Below are 23,087 nucleotides of genomic sequence, written 5' to 3'. Positions count from 1 at the left end.
GTTGGGGGGGAATTATTTTGTGTTCCATGTATTCCATGTAAACCCAAGACTTTCACAGCTAGTGAAGCAAATGCAAGCACAACCATCACATTAATTATTAAATAATCTTATGTATTACAAATTTAATTGTATTTTTTGTGTGCGAGGGTGGGGGGGTTGCATGTGGTCCCCACCGTCTCCAAATTTTGCCTTAGTGGTCCCTGAGCTCCTAAAGGTTGGCAATGTTCTGTCCTATTCAACAGGAAGATATGTTTGCTGCCAGATTGCCAGCACTGCTTCCTGCCGCATGCTGGGATTTCCTTTAGTTCTATTTCCACGCTGACTAGCCTACTTCTGACTTGCTAGCTCTCAGTATGTTGCTTGTGCAGTGAAATGACTTTTAAAAATTGCCTCATGCTCTCTTCAAACTTCAGTTTATGTATTAAAACGTGTTCCCAGTTGCACCAGAATGAAAATACGAACTAGCAAATAAAAACGATCTATGTAGAAGGGAGTCAAACTGCACATGAGCGAATTTTAAAATGAAGCAGAACACATTCAGAAGTGTCTGTGTGGGAGGTTGAATCCAAGCTGATTCTTCTCCCTCCCCCAAAGCTGAAGACGCAGTAACCAATTCAAAGCAAGTATATACCTTGCTTTATACCTTCAATAACCATTTTATTAAGTTCAGTTGAGCATAGTGAACTAAGGATTAAATTAGACAATACTTTTTACCTTAAGGTTTGAATTTGGGAATGAACTGAAAGGTCTTTTCAAGTTCTCAAACATCTACAGGGAGGAAGGAAAATACTATGAGAAGGGGCTTAATGCTTTCCCTCCTGAAATAACAATTTGCAGAAAAGTGATGATTTGTAGTTATCCCCATTTAGGAGCTTCAGTGCCTCCTTCTGGGTTTAAACCAGTTTGTTAAAAACAAGGATAAAGTACAGTACAGTCTAGCTGTCCTTAAGGGTCTGCTTCTCTTTGCTGCTGCCCTCAAGTTAGGCAAGAGTCTTCATTTCTAACAAAGTTAAGAGAAAATTTAAAAACTTAATTTGCAATCTAAGATAGGGTAATGCCTTACTTTTCATGAATCTGTTGGAGGGAATGAGAATTACAGAATGGGTAGTTCTGTACCTTATCGGGAACAAACTTTCATGAAGACACATCAAAATGTACTAAAATGTAAACTAACTTTGGACTATTCAAGTTTTAGTTTCTAAGAAGCTTATTGGGGCTCCTTGGCTTCCTCATTGCTGTTGATCTGCAAGGCACAGGAGAATGTTAGGTTTGTTCTAGAGTGTGCAGTCAGTCAATGGCAAGATCCAGTAGATATGCAAGGGTCTCTCAGCCACCTATTTGATTAGAGTTTCCATTGGTAAGAAGTTTGAAAATTGCCTTGATCATTCGGCTTTCTGTATACCCTTGTAAATTCTTCTATCCTCCTTGAGATGTGGGCAGCCAGTATGAGGACTGTCTATAGTGCAGGCACATTGCATACACTGGGGTGTTTGGTCCTTGCTGTTCCTTGGTACTGGAAGATGCAGAACATAATGCTCAAACTTTAGAAACTAGAATTGGTGGTTGTTTCTGCTCTGTACATTGTAGCAGCCGACAAACCATGGCCCACAGGTCAGATCTGGGATTCTGGAAAAGCCATCCAGGCATGACACTTTCCTTTTCACACTGCAGCCTCCTATCTTTCCAGCTGATCTTCTCAGAAACTTGTGCTTCTGCTTCAACTACTTATCACCCAGCAGGCTCTGTGCCTCAATTTCCTGGTAGAAGTGGCTGCCCAGTCAAGTTTCTGAGAAGATCAGCTGGAAAGATAGGAGGTTGCGGCGAGTAATAGAAAACTCCGTATCCAGACAGATTTTCCAGCACACAGCAGTCCACAGTTTAGAAGTGGCTGGTACAGAAGATGCATTTTGGAGACCAAAATTTGTCTTTTTCTCTCTTAACAGATGACAGTAAGATACAGTTCTGGAGCTTGCAGTGTAGCACATGTATAATGTGTATGTGTGGCTTTTTTGAGATGTCTCCAGGTGTAGAAAGAGACTTTATACTCATTTTCTAGGAGCTGCACTGCTGTCATTTTACAGTAATATGCATCAGAGGTATTTGAAGTGGTTGAACTGGTTACCAACCTGTATTCAGAAGTTAGTGCTTGAGCTGAAACCCAAGAGTTGAAATAGTGGTGAAACCAGTTTTGTTCCTGATCTGTAGTTTCTGGAGCTGAAAAGTTTGCAGTAGTGAGGGAAGCATGCTTCAGAAAGAAGAGTCACTTTGCTGTTTTATTTTTAATTAAGATTATGTATATTTTAGCAGCTTCTTCAAAACAGACTGGGAATGGCTCAGCATGGTTTAGCATAGCGTAGCTGCACAGGCATGTATTATGAGTCTGCAGCATTTGGCTTCTGCAGCAAAGCTGTCAGATAGATGTTCTATAGGTCACATTGTTAATTTATTAAGGGATAATGTGTATCCATTCATGATTTGATGGATGGAAACCGAACTGAATCATTTTTCATCTTAATGGTGGAATCATTTGTATCATTTTTGGTAATTTGTTAATCCTTGCTTTACATCACAGCTCAGAAGAAAATAAACTACTTGGCATTTTCTTTGAATTCAGCAAAAGCTCATTGTAAGCATCAGCATGTGAACTTTAGCAGCAATTGTATAAAACTTTATTTTTTGTTTATTTGTATAAAACTTTATTTTTGTGTAAAACTTTATTTTTTTCAGAGCGCGATACCATAGTCTTTCGAGACTGAAGGTTGCCAACTAACTTATTTTTTGTTCAGTATAAGGATACAAGGTAGAAGCCCTTGTATTCAGCCCATAAGTTCTTCTTTGAATATATGAAGTCCTTTAGTTCATCTTTGAATATTTGTTTCCTTTTTTTGTTAGGAGATAGAAATACAAAACATCACATCCAAAGAAAGTTAATCATGACTAAGCACTACTGATAAAGAGAAGCTTATTTGACTGATTTAAATCATGATGACCTATCTTCAAACTCAGTCATGACTAATTTTCTTTGGATACAACCTAAAGTACATGATTATTGATAGTTTGGAATCTGTTTTTCAAAAACATAAGAAATATATTTATTTTATTCTGGTAGGAATTCTTTCTTGCCACTAACATACTTGTGGTGGTTTCTCAATCTGACTTGCCTGTGACTCCTGCAAGTACGAGATATGTCTATAAAATAACAAGACTGATTCCACCTAGTAAACAAAGCAGTCAGAACTGCTTATAACTGCATACGTAGTGAACATGTCTGAACCTCCATGACAAGCAGCAACACTCTATGACGTTCAGTTGAATGTGAGTCGCCATTTAGTTTGGTTTTGTTTTCTGTAGAGTGCTGGAAAAATGCTAAGTTTAAAAGAGCAAAAAGAATGCCGCAAGGAATGTTGTGTTGACATTCTGCAGCAACTTGACGCAGATCCAAACCTGTTTCATAAAGTAATCACTTGTGATGAGACCTGGATCTTCCAGTACAATCCTGAAACCAAAAGACAGTCAGTGCACTGGAAAACACCATCATCACCAAGAATGAAAAAAGCTCGTCAAAGCAAGTCAAAATTCAAAGCAATGCTCATTGTTTTTTTCGATTTCAAGGGTGTAATTTTCGAAGAATGGGTTCCAGAAGGCAAAACAGTTAACCAGCAGTATTATAGGAAGTTTTGAAAAAGCGGAGAGAGTCAGAAACGGCCGCAACTGTGGGGAAAATGGTTTCATTCTTCACCAGGACAATGCGCCTGCTCACACAGCACTTTCTATGAAGCAGTTTTTGACCAACAATCACAATACTACACTTGAACATCCTCCATATTCGCCCTATTTAGCACCTTGCGACTTTTATCTTTTCCCAAAAGTTAAATCAGTGCTTAAAGGGACACGTTTTGAGTCAGTTGATGCTGTAAAGAAGAAAACAGCAGATATGTTGAAACAACTGACAGAAATTGATTTGCTCCATGCCTTCGACCAGTGGAAAACAAGACTACAGCGATGTATTAGTGCAAATGGGGAGTATATTGAAGGGGACAAAGATTAAATTTGTAATACCAATAAATAATGGTGAGTTATTTAATCAGTCTCGTTATTTAATAGTCATATTTAGCAGGTGAAACCATGGAGGTAAGTGATAGGAAACGTTTTTACCTACTTAATTTCTGAATATTGGGCTACTATTAAAAGCATATAACTTGTGCAACTGAGAAGGTGTCAGCCTGATGCCAGCCACCCTGCTTCTTCATCTTAGTGTTTTTCTTTATCACCTATATCAGGTGCCCAAACCCCGGCCCTGGCGCCACTTGTGGCCCTCAAGGCCTCTCAATGCAGCCCTCAGGGAGCCCCCAGTCTCCAATGAGCCTCTGGCCCTCTGGAGATTTGTTGGAGCCCACACTGGCCCGATGCAACTGCTCTCAGTGTGAGGGTGACTGTTTGACCTCTCGCGCGAGCTGTGGGATGAGGGCTTCTTCCACTGCTTGCTGTTTCACATCTGTGATGCAATAGCAGCAGCAAAGGAAAGGCTGGCCTTGCTTTGTGCAAGGCCCTTTATAGGCCTTGAGCTATTGCCAGACCTTCATTCATTCATATAAGTTCATCTTTAATCCATTTATGTAAACTTATGTAAATTTATTCAAATTTAAAATGTAAATTAATAGTGTCAGAGAGATGATATGGCCCTCTTGCCAAAAACTTTGGACACCCCTGACCTGTATGAAACTGCTGGGTGCCATCTGTCGATTTAGGGGCTTTGGTGCTGTCAGTATGTTGATGGCATCTAGCTGTGAGCTTCCATTTCAATCACCTGACCCAGGAGAGGCAGTAGAATTCCAGACCCCATTTTGTAATGGATATGGGGTACAAATGGAAGTTTGATCCAGACATGATGGGGGTAGTATTGGTTAGTGGCACAGATATCTTCAGACAAGAAGCGCACCTAATGGAACTGTGCTATCCTGAAATAACAGGCTTGCAGCGTGGGGATACTTCTGGATCTCTTCTTCATCCTGGGTGCTCAGGTGGTTGCAGTGGCCAAGAATGTATGTCTCTTACAAACGTTGCATAGTATACTATTTTTTTGTGCCATGCAGTGTGGACAAGTAGACTGAGGAGGGGCAAAAATAGGTGGCTGGGCATCTTGGCTCACAGTAGTTTGTAGAGAAGCTGAAATGTTGAATGTAGAGCATTGCCCCAGTGTGTGTGTGTGTGTGTGTGCGCGCGCGCGCACTGTGTATCTGCTTAATATGTAGAGTGGGCTAGGCTGGAAGATGGTTCATCATGGCTAGCCAGTGAACTCTGTGGCTGGGCAGGCATTTGAATCTGGTGTTCTCTTATCCAGACAACACTATTCAGAATATTACAGTGGTTCTTTAGTTTTGTTTATGCTGTGTAGTTTAACTTCTTTTTCACTGTGATTAAATATAATTATGTTATGTATATATGCACTATTGGTTTGTGTTTTTTTAAATGACTGACTCTGCATTGGTGACGGATGAATATTGGATGTACTTTATAATTTTTTAATTTTGTAGTTGATCTTGTATTTTGTATCTATTTACAGTTCTGTTAGCTGCCTTGAATGCCTTTTGGGGAAAGGTGGAGTAAAAAATTCTTAAATAGAAGAGTTTTGTGGTCCCAGGTCAATTCTAGTCCCCTGAATGGTGGTGTTTGTTCACTCGGCATATTCCATGCCTTGAGGGAAAAGATTGGCATGAATGTCTAGCATTTGTGGAAATGACCATTTGGAGGGAATGGGACATGGGGCCTGTTGCAATCCCTTGTAAAGACAGATCAGTTTGGTAAAAGTACTTCCTAACCAGGACTGTACAGTGCTTGTACTCAAACACGCAACCCCTTAACTGCCTACCTTAACTTGCCTTAACTACATTCCTGTTTTGATATAATGTGCTGGACATTAAGATTTAAATTTATGGAATTGTAAACTATTTGTGTTTCACACTGTGTAATGAGAAGGAGAGGAATAATGATGTACAGTACCTGGGGTTTTCCCTCAGATTTGTAGAACTGAGTACCACTGTTAAGGTTGAATGTACTGTTGGTAACTGATACCTCATATGTGGGAAGGCTAATATTGGACTTGGATAGCTGACCGCACAAGCTGTGCAAAGAAGCCAGTCTCTTAATCTGAGTTTGGGGGATACTTTTAAATCAACTTTATTTTCACTGTGTTCTTGAAGTGAAGGACTGATAAAGGAAGCTGAACACTAACCAAAAAAGGGGAGGAGAGATTATTTAAAAATAAAAAGGGGGGGAGAGATTATTTTAAAAAAACAGAGTTTGTCTAATATTACAACAGTTTAGTATAAGTGCTGTAACATGACAAGTAGTCTAATGTATTAGTCTTTCTGGACAATTGATATTTAATAAACATATGATTATAATCTTTGTACTGGGAGGATTGCAGTTACTGTTTGCAGGCATGGAAAACATAGGTTACTTTATCTTTGAATGCTCTCATCATGATGAGCTCAGAATGAAGAGGAAAGCAGTCATAGCTAAGCGATGCTTATGACAGAGGGCTCTTCCGAGAACAATGTGAAACTCAAGATGTTAAAAGTGAGAGTGTGTGGTATTTTACCTGGGAAGGTAGAAGCATGTTGAATTAACTCTTTTCCACTGTGCACCATTATTTAGACTTCTTGCAAAGTGAAGAGGAAAGCATGGGTATCTCTCTCCTGATACCCTTCCAAGCCAGTTCCCTGTCATGGACCATGTGTACCTGCAAAAACCTGATGGCTTGTCTTCAAAGAGCCCTGCTATGGCAAGGCTGCTGACAAAGCTACAGCACTCTGCAAGCTCTGTCCATCCTTTTCTAAAAATCATGTAATAGCTGTTGTTGTAGATGGGCTTGTCTCTGTCTTGTTTTTTTAATTTTTTTCTGCAACTCATTTGCTTTCTTCTCTATAAGATATGTTTTTTTCTGCTGGTCTGTCACTGCATTTCTGCTGCCCCTCCCTCTAGCTGGGTTTGTCAAGTCGCCCATGTCAGAAACTAAACTCACGGGGGACGCCTTTGAGCTGTACTGTGACGTGGTTGGGAACCCCACTCCAGAGATCCAGTGGTGGTATGCTGAAGTCAACCGGGCTGAATCTTTCAAACAGCTATGGGATGGTGCTCGAAAGCGCCGTGTCACCATTAACACTGCCTACGGGGTGAACGGCGTGAGCGTGCTGAGAATTACTCGCCTTTCCTTGGAAGACTCTGGGACTTACGAGTGCAGGGCCAGCAACGACCCCAGAAGGAATGACTTGAGGCAAAATCCTGCCATAACGTGGATACGGGCCCAGGCTACCATAAGCGTCCTTCAGAGTGAGTTCAGCACCCTACAGTAGTAGTACTGTAGTATCTAGAGGCAGTCCAGTGACCCTTTCCCCTCTCCTGTGACCCTTGGTATAACCCACCCTTGTCTTTGTTCTTGTTTTTTGGTTTTGAACCTAAGACTGTTCCTCTAGTTGTGGTGCTTAATTGTGTTTGCCACCTTTTTACTATGTCTCTCCTCCTTCCTAGGATCAGAGGGCTGGAGAGGATGTGGAACTGTCCTCCAGTTCCTCTGTGCAAATAAGCCCAGTACTGGATTGTCTATTCCCTCCTTTTTACTTTCTATAGTAGGCCTCCTGCTATCCTAATGCTGGCTTCTCCATGAGTGCCTTTCTATTTTCTGTTCTATTTCCCTGATCTAACCATTTTTTTTACACTTTTGTTGGGATCTTATGGAATGCCTTCCTTATTCTCATGGTTTTGAGTTTATAGACTTCTGTATAAATCCTTCCCGTTTGGATTCTGTTACGTGTGAGAGCCTGAATTTCCCCCCTTAAGTCACAGATACTTGCTTCTCTAAATAGCATATACATATATTCAAAATTGATTCCCGGATACAATGGCCTCTTACTAGCACAGCTGCTGTTGCCCAAAAGTAAAGTGAACATCAGTGAAATGAAAGATATTGCTTATCTAACTTACAAAAGTAGCAGCTATGGATCTCTCCTTTTATTCCATCGTGTAGCATTGAGATGGTATCCCTACTTAAAAAACAGAATTGCAGAAAATATGCTGGTCTTGTAATAGCTGTACCATGCGTATTGTCATAACTCTTGATAAGAAGTGCTTTTACAACTCCTTGTATGATAAATTCTATGCTAAGTAGATCCTTAATGGTCCTGTTTTATAGATAATAGGTACATTAATTTGGTATTCAATTCAGTATTAATACAGGCATGTGCCACTTAACAACGGGCCGCATAATGACGGACTGCATATATGATGGTGATCAAAGCACAAGAAAGAGGCTGTTAATGAGTCAGTCAGGTCTCCCAAAGCCTGCAGCAGAGTCTTTTTACAAAACAAAGAGGTTCTTAATGCAAAGAAGAGGCAGTTAGTCTCCAGTAGTCTATGCAGCCAGCAATTGTCTGGCCAGGAGTGTCTTTTTATACCACAAAGACTCTAATTTGGGTGGAATGTTCACTTAACAGCCTAATCGCATAGCAACAAGGATCAGAGATTGTATCCCTGTCGTTAAGTGGTGCACACCTGTAGTTAAGCCCAATGGATGAAAGAAGTATCCTTTTGTTCAAATTGCAAAGTTAGCAGCAGTAGAATTTGCTGACAAATACACACTGTCACAATATTCAGTACAGGTTGAGTAGTCTTCGTCATAACCAATTATATTTCTTGGCAAAAACTTCTGCTGAATTCTGGCAGGCTGTGCAACCTTTTAAGCAATTTACTGCCCTCTTCCTCCCAGTAGTGTGGCTGCTGTTTTGATGCATCCTGAGAAACAGCATTCTGGGTTTCCTTTTTGAATTTGAACTGCAGCATGGCTGAAAGACATTGCGTGTTGAGGGAGCAACCTTGAGAATAAATTGGGTCACTGAACACCGACCTCAAACTACTGCAGACACCCGCCCATAAGTTGACCCCACAGATAAGTCGAGGACAAGCTTTGAGCCAACAATCATGGAATTTTCTATGACCCTCGGATAAGTCGGGGGTTAAACTTAGGGGGGTGTCTGACTATAGTTTTGTCTGATTTTACCCGAGGCCAGATCCTGAAAAATAATCTACCACTAATTGTTACTTAAGAACTGTAGTCTCTAATTTATTAAAAACACAGTAAAAGATACATTTTTATCCTTTTTTAAAATTCTGGTCTTCATCACCTTTTTGTAAACACTATCAGAGTAAGTGCACTGTAAACAACATACCAGTGGTTCCCAACCTGGTATTCATGTACTCCCAGGGACACTCAACAGGACCTTTAGGGGTACTTGAAAAAGAATGGAATAATGGCAAAAAAAGGTAGGCCATTCTCCAGAATGCATGGCCTGGAAGGGAGGTAGCTAGTTGGCTGTGAAAGCCCCACCAATAGCTAGTTTTTGGTCATCAATTCATGTATGAACCAGTGATAGAAAAGCAGCACAGTAAAAAAGCTGAAACATAATATGGAAAGTGATCAATCAGCCAGAATTTCTCAGCACACTTCTGGTGCAAAACAGTGCAAAGGCAGAGTCTTCTGTTCTTCAAACAGATGAAAAGAGAAAATATGTGATGAATACATGAAGTCTGGGCTTTCATATGGAGGAGATGAGGACTTGTCTTACTAATTACAAACATTTTGCTAATAGGAAGGGTACAATTTATGGAATTGGGCTGCCAAGGGATATGCAAGTGAAAAAGGTTGAACCATGAATCAAATCCACCTTTAAGATGTCTGGTGTGTTAAGCCAGAAGCTCTACATACAGCATATAACACATAACTGGGAGTGTGCAATTCAATTCACAGCAGAAAGATGCAGCTGCATATATTTGCAGCCCTTTTTACTCAGAAGTAGACCCACTGCTTTCCATGGGTGTTATTCTGAAGTAATGGTGCACTGAATTATAGCCTGGGAAGGAGGGTCCCATCCTGGTGTTTCAAAAACAGACCTGCTTTGCAAGCATTTGCAAAGCAGAACCAGGCTGCAGCAGAAGGAAGGAGATTAAAAGCTTAACTTTGGCTGGAATTTCCCAGTTGCCTTAAAAACTATCTCTACCCTGCCTACTTGCTGGGGCAGGCCTGTCTGCAGCTTGAGAATGGAAACTGTTCAGAGTTGAAAGGCTCTGCCCTCTGATTGACCCAGAGATAAGGCGAAGTGAGAATTGGAGCTTGATTACTTGGCAAAAAATTTTTATGTGAGTATCTATGGTATATCTTTTAAAGACCAGTTTTCAAAAACAAGGCTTGAGAACTTGATTTTGTCCAGTCAGTTTAACAGTCATATCCCCAGCAGTAGTAGGTGAACCAAGAACTGGGTCAGGCATATTAATTTATATGCCTAACTCCAGCCTAAAAGGAATTTACTTGACTACCTTAACAACCTGTTGTTTAGAGAATCCCAAAAGGAACAGCTTTAGTAAGAACCTTTGAGAAAATTTTTAAATTGGGGGAATTAAATTGCTGTCTTCGCAAGTCATCTTTTGTTTTAGGAAAAGAAGAAAAGCTTTGGATTTGGTAAAATCGATGTGTAAGTGAAAGAAAGTGAATCTCAAACAAAGAATTTAACATGGGTATCACCTTGCTTTCACTTAATGTGTTGCTATATTGGACTGGAAGGTTGACACTTGTTTTTCCTAGAATAAGGACCATATTCAATCGTGATTTTACGTCATTTGACACTATGTGTGTCAATAGCAGCTATGGGAGGGGGACCTGGATCCAAATCGTGATCACAGTATTGCAGGAGTAACTAATTCAGTATTCACCACCAGTGTGGACATTGTCAATATTGGACCCCCCACTCTGTAACTGCTATTCACCCTGTGAGAATAGCTGCCCTTGGTGCCTCTTCACCAGATTGCAGTTTACTCTTGCATGCACACATGATTAATCTTGTGTCTAGTTTGGCCTGTAATGTAAATTCATATCACCAATATTTGCTGATGCCCTCCCACAAGGTCTCATCCCCATTGAAAATGATGGTTAACTGGGGTTGTGAGACTTGTCCTGAAACAATGTGTATGTGCAGGGATCTGCAGCAAAAACAGTTATGCACACAGCGTGTATATGGTTTCAGGCATGAATCTTGGTTTTAAAAGCATGGTTGGAAACAATACCAGTCTGTGCCCACTCTTGGACACAGACAAAAAAGGGCAATTCCTGTAGCTCTCAAAACTTAGTCTGTACCTGCTGTTCACAAATAGTCAAAATACTTCTTACCACAAGATTTACAAAAAGCAGAACCAAATACTGATACCCATTGGTGGGATGAATGCAAAGATGTTCTATATCAGCTAGTTTCTAACTAGAGTCACTACCTTTGCCATGGATTCCATTCTCCTACTGACAAACTCTAACATTTGGTTTCTTCTAGCTGGTCATTTAAGCCTTTTGCTTTCTCCTTATTTACTGTCTCTGACATTGCCTGTTTGTAAACACTCTTCCATAATGTCAGCAATAATAGCAAAAGTACAGTCTCAAGCTTCCTGTTCTAAAATAAGAATAGAACAGACTTAGAAAAATTGTAGCCCCACAAAGAAACCTCTGGTGTTTAAAATGACAAAACTACTTTTCAGCATTGCAATTTGCCTAGGAAGAGTGGTAGTTGAGTGAGCTGCACAGCCTGTGGGGGGAGGTTGTGTGGGAGAGAGATGGATGGGCTGCCTTTGGAATAGATGTGTATGGGGGTATAAGTATTTGAGACACACTTGTGCAGTGCTCCACTCACACCCACATCCACATCCCCTAGCTACTGGATTCTCAGAGAAATGAGAAGGTTATTGTGATGTCAGAAGGGGGTTGTGCACATATGCAAGTCTGTAGTGGTGTTGGATGAGTGTACAATAAAGGAGGCAGGGACCAGGCTAGTAATGGCACCAACATTCTTGCCTAGGCACTGTTCTTCATGGCTAAATGGCCTTTATTCCCTTTTCTTTCCACTGTATAAAATGGCCAACAGCAGCCCTATGTTTGCTGTCCCTTTATTTGGGGAACCTAGAGTATCAGGTGAAAGTGCTAGACTGAACCAGATGTATGTAGTTCTGTTGTTCTGGATGCTTTCGAGTTTTGTTAACAAAAATACAGGTCCTTGCTGCAGACAAGCTTAGAATCAAAGTCATTGGTGAGGGAGAAACAAGGGGTGAATGTTGCCAAATGCACTACCATGTACTGTACATGAACTTGGCTAGAGCTGAGAATGATGATCAAGGGATTAAGCGAAAGACCTTGTGTCAAATATTAGTTTTGAGAAGAGATTTGATAGGGTAGGAAGGTAGAATCATGTAAATATACAGGAAGGAAGTTCAAGCAAAGGGGGTAGTAAGGGAGAAAGCAGGGATGTGTTGAGAGAGCCGCAGACTTTGGGATGGCTAAGTGGTCAACAAAGGTGTAGGCAAACTCTTCTGTTATGCTTAGATTCCATGGAAAGAGGGGGAGAGGAGAGATTGTGTAGTGACTGTGCTGGGAGTGGGACAAGGACATTGGGGTACATGAGAGGCAATGATTGTGTGTGTGGAATTTGGGGCAAGGGCAAGGAGAAGAAGGTGAGTACTTGAAACTAGAAGACAATACAAATAGGCTGTCATGTAGAATAAGAGAAATTGGACAAAAACATGGAAGTCCAAATGGTGTAGCTCAATGAATGGAATAGTAGGATACCAAATGAACTGTAACATGTGATCACCTGCTTGTTAACTGTCCAAGGCAGGCATGTTCATGGGTAAGAGGCTAATAAAACTTGTTCAGTCATTGTTGTGCCCCCACAGGGTTCTCTTTACTCCTCAGCAGTATGTCTTTTCTGTTGACAAAGGCAGAAATTTCTGTAATTGAATCTGGGCTTAAATTGTTGCTAACCCTGCAAAGTTCTGTGACCAGAGGAACAGGTGTATGTACTCTGTTGTGCCAATCTCTTTGTTATGGAGACCTTGATTACGTGGGGTTCTGCAGAACACAATTCTGAAAACAAATGTTCTCTGTGTATTGTGTAAATCCAAAAAAAAGCACAAGTGTAATATTGGCATCTGGAGAAATATGCATGGTTTATTAAATATTTCATACAACCTTGAACTTTAGGCTGGTGCCTTATGCAACTATCAACGAGTCATGGCTAGTAATACAGCTGGTAGCTAAATGTGAAAGCATATAAATGGGTTTGTATGAATACATAGGAAACAAACTTAATGCCACAGATGTACATGCACATGCAAATTATGCTAGTAAACAATGAGCCTGTTCTGGCTTCTATGACTGGCAGTGTGTCTTGCAATCAGATTTGTGTGCTCCTTCTACCAGTTATTGGAGCTTTCAGAATTCAGGAACTAGGACTGTGTGAGACAGAATTGCTCCTGAAAATTCTGCAGCAACTCTTGTAACTGTACAGCCTAACTTAAGACTACAGTTGGTTCCTCCTTGCCTTGCCACATCCTACCTTGTGCACTGTCCTGTCCTTGTTCTCACATTTTCCTGCCAGTCGTTCAGAAGATAATTCTTACACACTTCCCCCATTAGGTTAGTTTGCTACCTTCTTCAAAATAGCACTTCATTTTACACAAACAGTAATAATTAGTTTACCAAGTGCCTTTTGTCCACTATGCCTTCACATGTTTACCTTTTTCTTATTACTGAACCTGAATTGTATACAAGAAGCCTGGTCAGCCACGGTTTAGAGGCAAGATGAATGTGCATGGTAACAGCACTTTGAAAATGGAACTCAAGGGTAATGTTGGTTGCTGATGTTTTTATCCTAGCTTCCCTTGAATGGAAAATCTTTGGTGTTAACTGCTGGAGTAGGAAAAATGTAACTTCGTACCAATGTTGTCTTGTTTTCCAAATTACAATGCAATATCTTGCTTGATTATCCTGGTCTTGGAAAAGACCCGCTGGGTTCTTGTCCTTCTTTGCCACTAGTATAGCAAATGTCTCAAACGAAACCAAAATCAAAACATAGTTTGTTTTTAGAGCCATGGGAGGGGAGAATGAATGTACTGACACTGATTGTATTGACCATTTAATCCAGTGGTTCCCATACTTCTCCTTGGAAGTTGGAATCCATGTAAGTCTTTGTGGAGACAGGGGATGGCATTGATATGATTCCCAGAATTGCTCTGCTGCCAGGGGCAGAAGAGGGAGTTTTCTTAGCTAGACCAGTGCCAACCTCTGGAAGGTATGAGGGCCCTGTGGGCACCTCGGCAGGACTTCCCAAGCCTCACATTGATTAAAAATAGTGATTGGAATCCACTTGTGGCTTAGCAATAGAAAACTGGAAGTGGGTTCCAATAGCTATTTCTGGTCATTCTGAGGCTTCTGCATAGGTGTCCACAGGGCCCCCTGCACCCTCTGGAGGCTGGTGCTGGCTTAGATAACTATCCCTCCCCCCCATCTGTCCCTGGCAGCAGCACAATCCTAGGGCTTGTGTTGCTGCTATTCTCTGCCTGCCCCTTAAGGGGTCAGAGATGAGTGCTGCTCTGGCTGGTGGATCACGACCTACCAGCTTGAGAACCACTGACTTAATCAGTTTAACAAATGGTTTCTGATTAACTAACCTAATAAGATTTTGGGCAAAAAGAAATCATTGACATGTTTACTCAGAAAGAATCCCATTGAGGTCTGTATTAAGGAGCATTTGTGAAAGTAAGGTATCATGTTGCATTGTTCAACATGACGTTGCAGGATATTTTACACAGCATTGAAGTTAATTTTATGCCCGCTAGTAACATTGTGCATGCTCAAAAGCCTAGTCAGGATCCTTTTTGGAAGCCTGTGTGCATTAGCCTTGCGCTGTTACTACTTTGTGCTCTTGCCCCCTTACACAAGTGAAAGGAAAACATGGGGTGTACCATGTACAATGGAGTTTATTCCTCGTAAGTACGTCTAGGGTTGCATCCTAAGTTAGATTTAATGATGGAAGTGTTTGAGGGACAAGTCCTTTATCAGTGGACTATAGTTCCCAAAAGCTTATGCTGAAATACATTTTAGTCTTTAAGGAGTCACAAGTTGCTCTGGTTTGCTGCTACAGATGAACACGGCTACCCCCTGGTATTAGATAGAAGTTCTTCAGATTTCCTAGCTGCTTTCTTTGCTCAGGTCAAAAGCTTGTACAAACTTTTTGCAGGATTTATTCAGAGTGCAAGAATGCATAGAATTTGTCAAGTGGCTTACTGCTATGCTTGAATAACTGCAAAGTTTGTTTGAAAAAGAGGCAAAACCATAGAATTGGACTAAGTATGACTGAAGCTGTACTTAACCTAAATCCCCCTCCATATTTCACTTAGTCTCTGTACCAAAAATTGAGTCAGCAGTGACAAAAAGCATAGTTACTTAAGCATGCTTGCTAGATGCATTATTCTTTTTGTGTGTCTTCATCTCTAAGCTGATGAGACACTGCTTGCTGAGTTCCTTGCATGCATTTTAATACCAGTGACTCCTGTATACAGACAACTGCCAAAATTGGGCAAACTATCTTAAATTTCTCCTTGGTGCATGAAAGCACAAAACAGTGACATTTGGATCCATGTGGTTGACCAGTGTCAAATTGGCTGTGGCCAGCATAAAAACCTGGCCTAAGTGGTACTGCTTTGGACTAAATGAGAAATGCAGCGTGAGCCTTTGAAGATTTAAGTGTATTACGCTAATTTGCATGAATAGTACTATGTGTTTGACTGTAAGTTTTGATAGTGTGAGTTTACTTCTCATTCCAGGATGCTAGCAAGGATGCTCTAATCCTCTCACACATCTTGCCATATGTATGGACAGCTTCATGGTATACTATTACAAGTGGTTTCTAAATCTATCCTGTTTTTTATTGCAGTTACCAACACAATTGTCCTGACATAATTTTTTTCTTTCAAAGGATAATGCATACTTTACAGAAGCATGTATAAAACTGAATGTATGTCTTTTCATGCTGAATAAAATGCTATTGCTAGAAGTAAACTATGATCAGACTAGACAATAATAATCCAAGTCCCCTAAAACTCAAATGCAGCTTTTAAATGTTCTTAAATTGCTTTAATAGAATGATATGCTTTTGCATAAGATATCAGAATGAGATAATGGTGTTGAAAGAAATGGTTGACTGTCTTAAGTGTCCATCAAATGTCTTTTGCTCTGTCTTAATCCTGTGGCCCTTACATGAGCAAAGTTTCACTGCGAAGACTTAGTGGGTCTGTTGTTCAAAGAAATATAGAAGAGAAAACAAAGGCAAAATGTGGTGAAAGGAAGAAACCCAAAAGTGGATGTTGGATTGCACCAGATCTTTTAATAGACAGTAACACAATACAGTGTCTCACTACACAGCACCAAATATTTCAGATATTGTTAGTGGAGAACAAAAATGCAAACCGCCATCTTAGTATCTTGCCTTTCCATCAATTCACACGTCTGCAACCAAAAAGCTGTTTTCATAATTTTATCTGATTCTTATGTTTTTTGTTGCGCTGAATTTGAAAATGACCACCGTTTTTTCCTGGGACGTCAGGTTTTTTCACAATCGAAATGTGCCTTGGTCAAACAGGTAGCTGGAAATCGCTAAATTTCAAATTCATCATACTTAGGGAAAAAAAACTGAACATGGGAAAACAAATTTATTTTCACTGCCAGTGCTCCCAAAAACATGAAAATACATGTTCTAGACTTAAAAGCAAAAATTTGTTGATGGAAGGTACATCTTTTGCATGGTACAGACATCGGGAAAAAGACTTTCTGTCTTACTTTTTTCATGAGGGCAATTTGGTGTTTTGCTGTGATTTAAAGGGGTTGATGGCTCAGTTCCACATTCAGTATGATTCTTCTGAATGGAGGCTTTTCATTGACTCTTCCAAAAGAAGCTTAAAAGCAGTTTAACTTCACAATGGTGGCCGTTATGCGTCCATTCCTATTGCTCATTCGGTGTACTTGAAGGAGACTTATGAGAACTTGGAGTTGGTACTCAAGAAAGTGGGTTATCAAAATCAAAACTGGTTGGTATGTGGGGATTTAAAAGTATTGTGTATGCTGCTGGACAACAGGCTGGGTACACCAAATACCCTTGTTTTCTATGTTTATGGGACAGTAGAGACCAACAAAATCACTGGAAGCAAAAAAATTGGCCACCAAGAAGTCTAGTTGTCTTCTTGTTCTCAGAAAGAATGTTCTCAGAGTTACATTGGTACCCCCTGAGAAGGTTTTATTACCACCACTCCATATAAAATTAGGATTAATGAAGCAATTTGTTAAGGCACTTCCCAAAGATAGCGAATGCCTCAAGTACTTGGGATCCAAGTTGCCAGGTTTAACAGAGGCAAAACTGAAAGAGGGGTTTTTTGTTGGCCCGGATATTAGAAAACTCATATCCGACAAAGACTTCATCAGTTCAATGACTCCAACTCAAAAAGAAGCGTGGGTTGCCTTTACTGTGGTCATAAATAACTTTTTGGGAAACCAAAAGGACCCAAATTACAAGGAAATGGTGGAAACAATGTTGAAAGCGTTCCACAAGCTTGGTTGCTCCATGAGCTTAAAAGTCCATTTTCTCAACTCACACCTTGACTATTTTCCTGAAAATTTGGGAGCAGTGAGTGAAGAGCAGGGAGAACGTTTCCATCAAGATATAAAAGAAATGGAAAGAAGGTATCAAAGGAAATGGAGTGTAACGATGATGGCTGACTACTGCTGGATGTTGTATCTTCCGGAAGCCACCTACAAGAGGAAAAGCTCAAAAAGAAGTTTAGAGTTTAAAAAAAGATGATTTCACAAGCAGTCTACTTGAGTGTGGTGTTAATTTTGTTGTCACCTGTGCAAATGAGTTAATATTTTTCATGTAAATAAAATATTTGCGTTAAGAGATTTTTTAAAACGATGACCACCCATTTGTTCGAAAACCTGACGTCCCAGGACAAAACTGCTTTTGGTGGATTCAGCGCACCAAAAAACATAAGAATCAGTCAACAAAACCAAAACAGCTGCCCAAATTTTTTTTTTTTGCACACCTGTGTTATCACCTCGTGCTGAGAGTCCTTTTACAGATGGACTCATAGTTTGAAGGTCATAGCATAGAGATTATCTTAACTTCTAAAACACTGGCAGTGAATTCTGTAGAACCCTTCAGAGTCAGGATTCTGCGCTGTCCATCACATTGTATATGAAGTGCTTAGTTTAGGAATATTTATACCAATACTAGTATAAACAAATCTGGCAGTTCAGGAATAAAATATACAAATGTTTCTGTAAAAAAAAATGGAAATTACAGAGTCTCATTTTGCATAAGTTTACTCCTTCTTGCCTCCTGCACTGTACAGTGAAATGCCTTCTGCCTCTAATGAGTTTACTGTGCAGGAAGTGCTACTGCATCTCATTTCATATTTTAGATTCTCTTTTATTATGCAAGCTTTTGGACAGGATTAGTTTTCTTGGCACTGTGCTCATAGATAGCACCTTGTGCATTAGAGTGCAATCTTTTAAATATGTACCTGGGAGTAAGTCCCATTAAACATAGTAGGATTGTGCTGTTAAGATTCCCAAGTCTATTCCTAATCTCTCTGATGCCCCCCATGTTACCTGTATTTTCCCCACTGGTGGTTTCAGAGGTGTCAATTTCAGAGATGTTCAGATCACAAAAAAGGATGCTGGGGGTGATTAACATGCACACCCATGACTGGCCTTAAGTAAACATGGAAAATCCATACAGTATCCAGTTTGCCAGACCTAGAGTCAAACTAACTTGTCAGCAGAATCAAAAGTTTGCCTCTAAAGCAAAATTGCTATGTAAACAGAGCAATGGGGGTGGGGACAGAGCAGTATACAAGGGGAGAGGAATCTGTCCCCATGCTTTCTGGTTCTAATGAGGATTGCTTCCCCATGTGACTGCTTTTGTTTGTTTATAAAGGCAGTTCTGGTTGAAACTATGTCTCTTCTGCAGTGCATATTTACACACCTGTGTGGTTTGGTCCTTTTAAAGGTTGAAGTGTTTGTTTTCTGAGAAGTTGAATTTAATTCAATGGCAAATAAAGCTATTCCCTTTAAAGTATGACTGCATTTGTAAGGAGACGTTGACTGCGTCTCAGCACTCACCCCAAAAAATTATTTGCGTACCTTCAACAAGACACTCAAAATGGAGTTATCGTGAATTAATAAACAGCAATTCTAGTTCAAGAATTGCTCCTGAGACAGGAGAACCCACAAACTGCAGTGTGAGCAAACCCAGAATTAAAGGCGGGGGGGGGGGAACTGCTAGAAGGAACCAACAGTTGCAGAACGATCAAAGTCATGCTACAGAACTCTGGAATGCTGACAGCATGGCATTTTGGAGAAGAGGGCTTGTCCCTTGCTAGACATTTACCAGACATGAGACAACTGGAGCAATAAAGCTGAACAGTACCCTAAAGACTGAATAGGCTGTTTGTTCCTTAGTAATCTTTTTAGTTCTGCTCTTATTCTTGGGTAAAAGGTACACAGATCAGCCTCATGTGTGTTAGAAACTAAAAATTACAGTATCTAAAGTGGTATATTGGCCTCTTTTTAAAGTTTATAAATGTTATGAATTTTTTAAAAATCTAGTGGCAGGTCTTTTTTGCTACTTGGTTAAATTGGTATCACTAACTCATTTTGGAAAAACACATACAGCATTTTATGCTTTACTGTTGTCTTTACTCTCACTGTTGGCTTTGACTCACCTCATGGACCTTGGATCTATAGCAGTGTCTGTGAGAGCATTCGAAGAGTAACTTTTCACTGTTATGTACTGTAGTAGACTATTTGTTTGTACTGAGATTTAATTTGAAGTTACAGTGGGCAAGGATTGTAGCAGCAACTTTGGATGTTACCCAGATGGCGGTGATCTTGCTTCCATAGCCACCAACTGTGTTTGTTCCATTGCTGGGTTCAATACAAATGCAAGATTCTTACTACTCTTGGCTCTGATTGCTTTAAAGATGAAGAATCCCAAAATGTATTTGATTCTTTTTTTTCCCCTTTCACTTAGGGAGACTGGTCCTTCTTGCCTTTCTCTGCTCGTCGGCTGTTTACTTGTATGACTTTCTTGATGTCTCCTAAGCTAGCTAAGCTGTGTTCCATGTGTAGTTCACTTTCCTCTCCCATTTCCTCTGATGTTTAGCTGTGATGTGTGAAATGTGTTAGTCCATGGAAATTGATGGCACTCTCCTTTTTAATGTACCCTTTTCTTCCAGAACCCAGGATCAATGCCAGTGAAGATGTGACCATCACTTCACCTGCTCCTATCACACTACAGTGCAACCTCACTTCAAGCCCTAGCCCCCTCACTTCCACCTATTGGATGAAAAATGATGAAGAGATTCCAGGTAGTAGAAAAGCTACAGACAGCACAAGTACTGAGTACAAGTAAGTCTTGAAATGGTTTTGGTACTGCCTTGGCATTTCAGTGAAACTGCAAATGAAGTGGCTGAACACAATTCCTGGTTTAGGAGTTCTGTCAGTAGCAAGTTCAATTGGACAGTAGGTTTTTTCCTATTAGATCCTCTGTTGCATTCCAAATGAGTAAATATACTATGAGCTTACTACTTTCCCTGTAAAACTTTCCAAAATTTAAAATAGGAAATGTTAATATACTTTCAAGCAGTACTCTTCAGACTACAGGTGAGACCCCGTAATCTGCAGGGGTTCAGTTCTGGAACCCCCCCTTCCCCCGCAGATGATGAAATCTGCGGTTTTCAGACTGACTGGAACTCCGAACATGACTGGAGCCTTGCTGGAGGAGTATCGTTTGGAGTTGTTCTGAGCTCAGAGAGGCCGTGCATAGCCAAAGACTAAGTACCTGGAGCCTTTTTCCAGTGACTTTCGGTTTTGGTGAAAGTTGCTGGAAGTTACTGGAAAAGGCAGCATTTGGAGCCTCCAGATGCAACTTGAATAAGGTTCCCGTCATATCTGGGAGGTCTTCAGTGGGGCAGTCCGTGGGTTCGGAATCCATGGAGAACTGAATCTGCAAATTCCCACCCGAGAGTCCCCACCCAATGTGACGATGAGCATTTTTTTTTCCCAATGGGCCAGGGACTTGTACTGTCAAAAATATGAGTGAGAAAGTAAAGGATTTCAAGAACTTCCTGGCAGAAACACACAGGCAGGATTCTAGAAGGGTGGAAGAGTTTAAATATGTACAGTGAGAGCATGTATGAAGCAATATATGGAATGTGAAGCAAGAGACTTTCCAATTATACTGTTTCCTTCCTGGAAATTTGTGTGACGGCCAGAATTGAATCATGCCAATAATATAGTGCCATCTAGTAATGTAGTTGTCCATAGTTTTGGTGATACTAGCCAACTTTACAGGAAAATATATATGAGCTAGTTCTCATAGGTTTCTCTGGAAGAAACTGGAAAAGATGTGACAATTACATCTAACATGGACACCACTTGAGGAAGGTTAGAAAAAAAATCAATTGTTTGGGTTCCACATCAGATACTTGGCAGTTGTGAGTTTCACCACTTTGTGAATGTTAGAATTTTTGTAGTGGTCAGTAAAATGCACATAAGATAATGCTTTGGTTGGATAGTTTTTTTACAAAAATCGCAACAAAATGCGTAAGGGTTAAGTTGCCCCATCATACTGACTGCTTCCTTCCGAAAAGGTTGAAGTTAGTACAACTTTCGTTTCAGCATTTTATGTTGATCATTATGATATATTTTTGCCTGATAAAGAGTAAGAATTACTTGAATTTGAAAATTACTGGCAATACAGGGGGCCTCCTTATCTGCGGATTCACTTATCCATGGATTGGGTCCGTGGGCCTCCCCTTGTCTCCAGAGGATCCTCCGAGCCCATCAGAGGCCTTACATGTCCATCTGCAACCACTTTCTGGCTCAGACTGAACTTCAGAATGAAAAAAGTCAGTTCCAGTTTCTCAAAAAACCAGAAGTTACTTTTTTCATATTAAGTCTGAGCCCGGCAGAGGCCACAGATGGACAAGTGCAGCCTCTGCTGGGCTCAGAAGATGCTCTGAAGGTGAGAGAAGAGCTCCCCTTGACTCCCGGGGGGGGGGATCCACCCATATCAGTGGTTTTCACTGAATAGTGGGAGTTCCACAATATAAACCCCCACCCCAGGTACAGGGTCATGTCTGTATTTCCCTAACTTTCTTGACTACTTGTAAATGTCATGAAAAATGCCAGGTGAGTAATATGCACTTCTTACGCTGTTTAAATTTTGAGGAAAAAATGAAGGCACTGAAAACTGTTAATGATATTAATTTTAAATGCTCCAAAACTATGCACTGATAGCTATACAAGTATGTGAACTTCCTAGGATTAGTCAACGGGGGGAGTGGGGCTTATGTACAAATTAGAAACAGAGTTGTTTAGCATTGCATTCATTTTGTTATGTTACTAATTTCTTGAAAAGAATACATTTTTAGAAATGCATTATTGCTGTTGGCAGGTCTCCCAAGTTTTTAGAAAGCGCATGCAAGCTACCTTATTGTGCAAACCTTTTGGGAGTGATTCTCTGTTGCATTAGGATTTTACTGCTTTACAATGAATTTTGGTGTACATTAGACATTTAACTGTTGGGTTTTACTGGGTTTATGGGCTTTGATTTTTGTGTATTTCTCTCTAAATTGCCATTAACACCCTGATCACTTTCAAAGTAAAATGATATAGAGTTAATTCTTTGAGGTTTCCACTGTCCAGAGGGAAAGGCGGGATACAAATCATTTAAATAACTTATGAAAGTAAGCAAGATTCCTTTTAAACATGTGGAATGCATGTAATCTAGTATTTGCATTTCGCACTTAGAAATTCTCACCAAAAGTGTCTTGATATCCACTTTCTAAATGGATCCATTGTTTTTCAGCAGTATAGTTGATTTTGTTGCCTTAATAAATTGGCTGTTTTTATTAATGTCTCTTTACTTTGCAGGATCCTGAAGCCCAGAGCAGATGATTCAGGAGAATATTTGTGTGTGTTCGTGTTTGCTAGTTCTCCTGTAGCAAATGCCACTATAGAAGTCAAAGGTACTTCTTGAATGATCTTGTCCATTCTTCCTTTATTTAGAAGCTTTGTTTTAAGGTTTGTTTCTTTATTGCTCCCTAGATTTGCTTTATTTAGTTCTTTGCAGTCTTGGTTCTTTCTTACTACAAATAGTGTAAGC

General features: G+C 40.3%; 1 protein-coding gene across 2 annotated transcripts in view; it reads left to right on the top strand.

The window, feature by feature from the left end:
• NPTN (neuroplastin) overlaps window positions 1-23,087 on the top strand; it is a 60,016-nt gene that overhangs the window by 12,541 nt on the left and 24,388 nt on the right. For both annotated transcript variants that reach the window (XM_066634921.1, XM_066634920.1), the window contains exons 2-4: window positions 6,985-7,332; window positions 20,155-20,326; window positions 22,856-22,950. In XM_066634921.1, coding sequence (XP_066491018.1) covers window positions 6,985-7,332; window positions 20,155-20,326; window positions 22,856-22,950 — 615 coding nt within the window. The remainder of the gene's footprint in view (window positions 1-6,984; window positions 7,333-20,154; window positions 20,327-22,855; window positions 22,951-23,087) is intronic.

The sequence above is a fragment of the Tiliqua scincoides genome, chromosome 8 (genome assembly GCF_035046505.1).
Source record: "Tiliqua scincoides isolate rTilSci1 chromosome 8, rTilSci1.hap2, whole genome shotgun sequence".
NCBI lineage: Eukaryota > Metazoa > Chordata > Lepidosauria > Squamata > Scincidae > Tiliqua > Tiliqua scincoides.
Note: the sequence above shows the minus strand (reverse complement) of the source record. Positions and strands in the feature narration are given on the sequence as shown.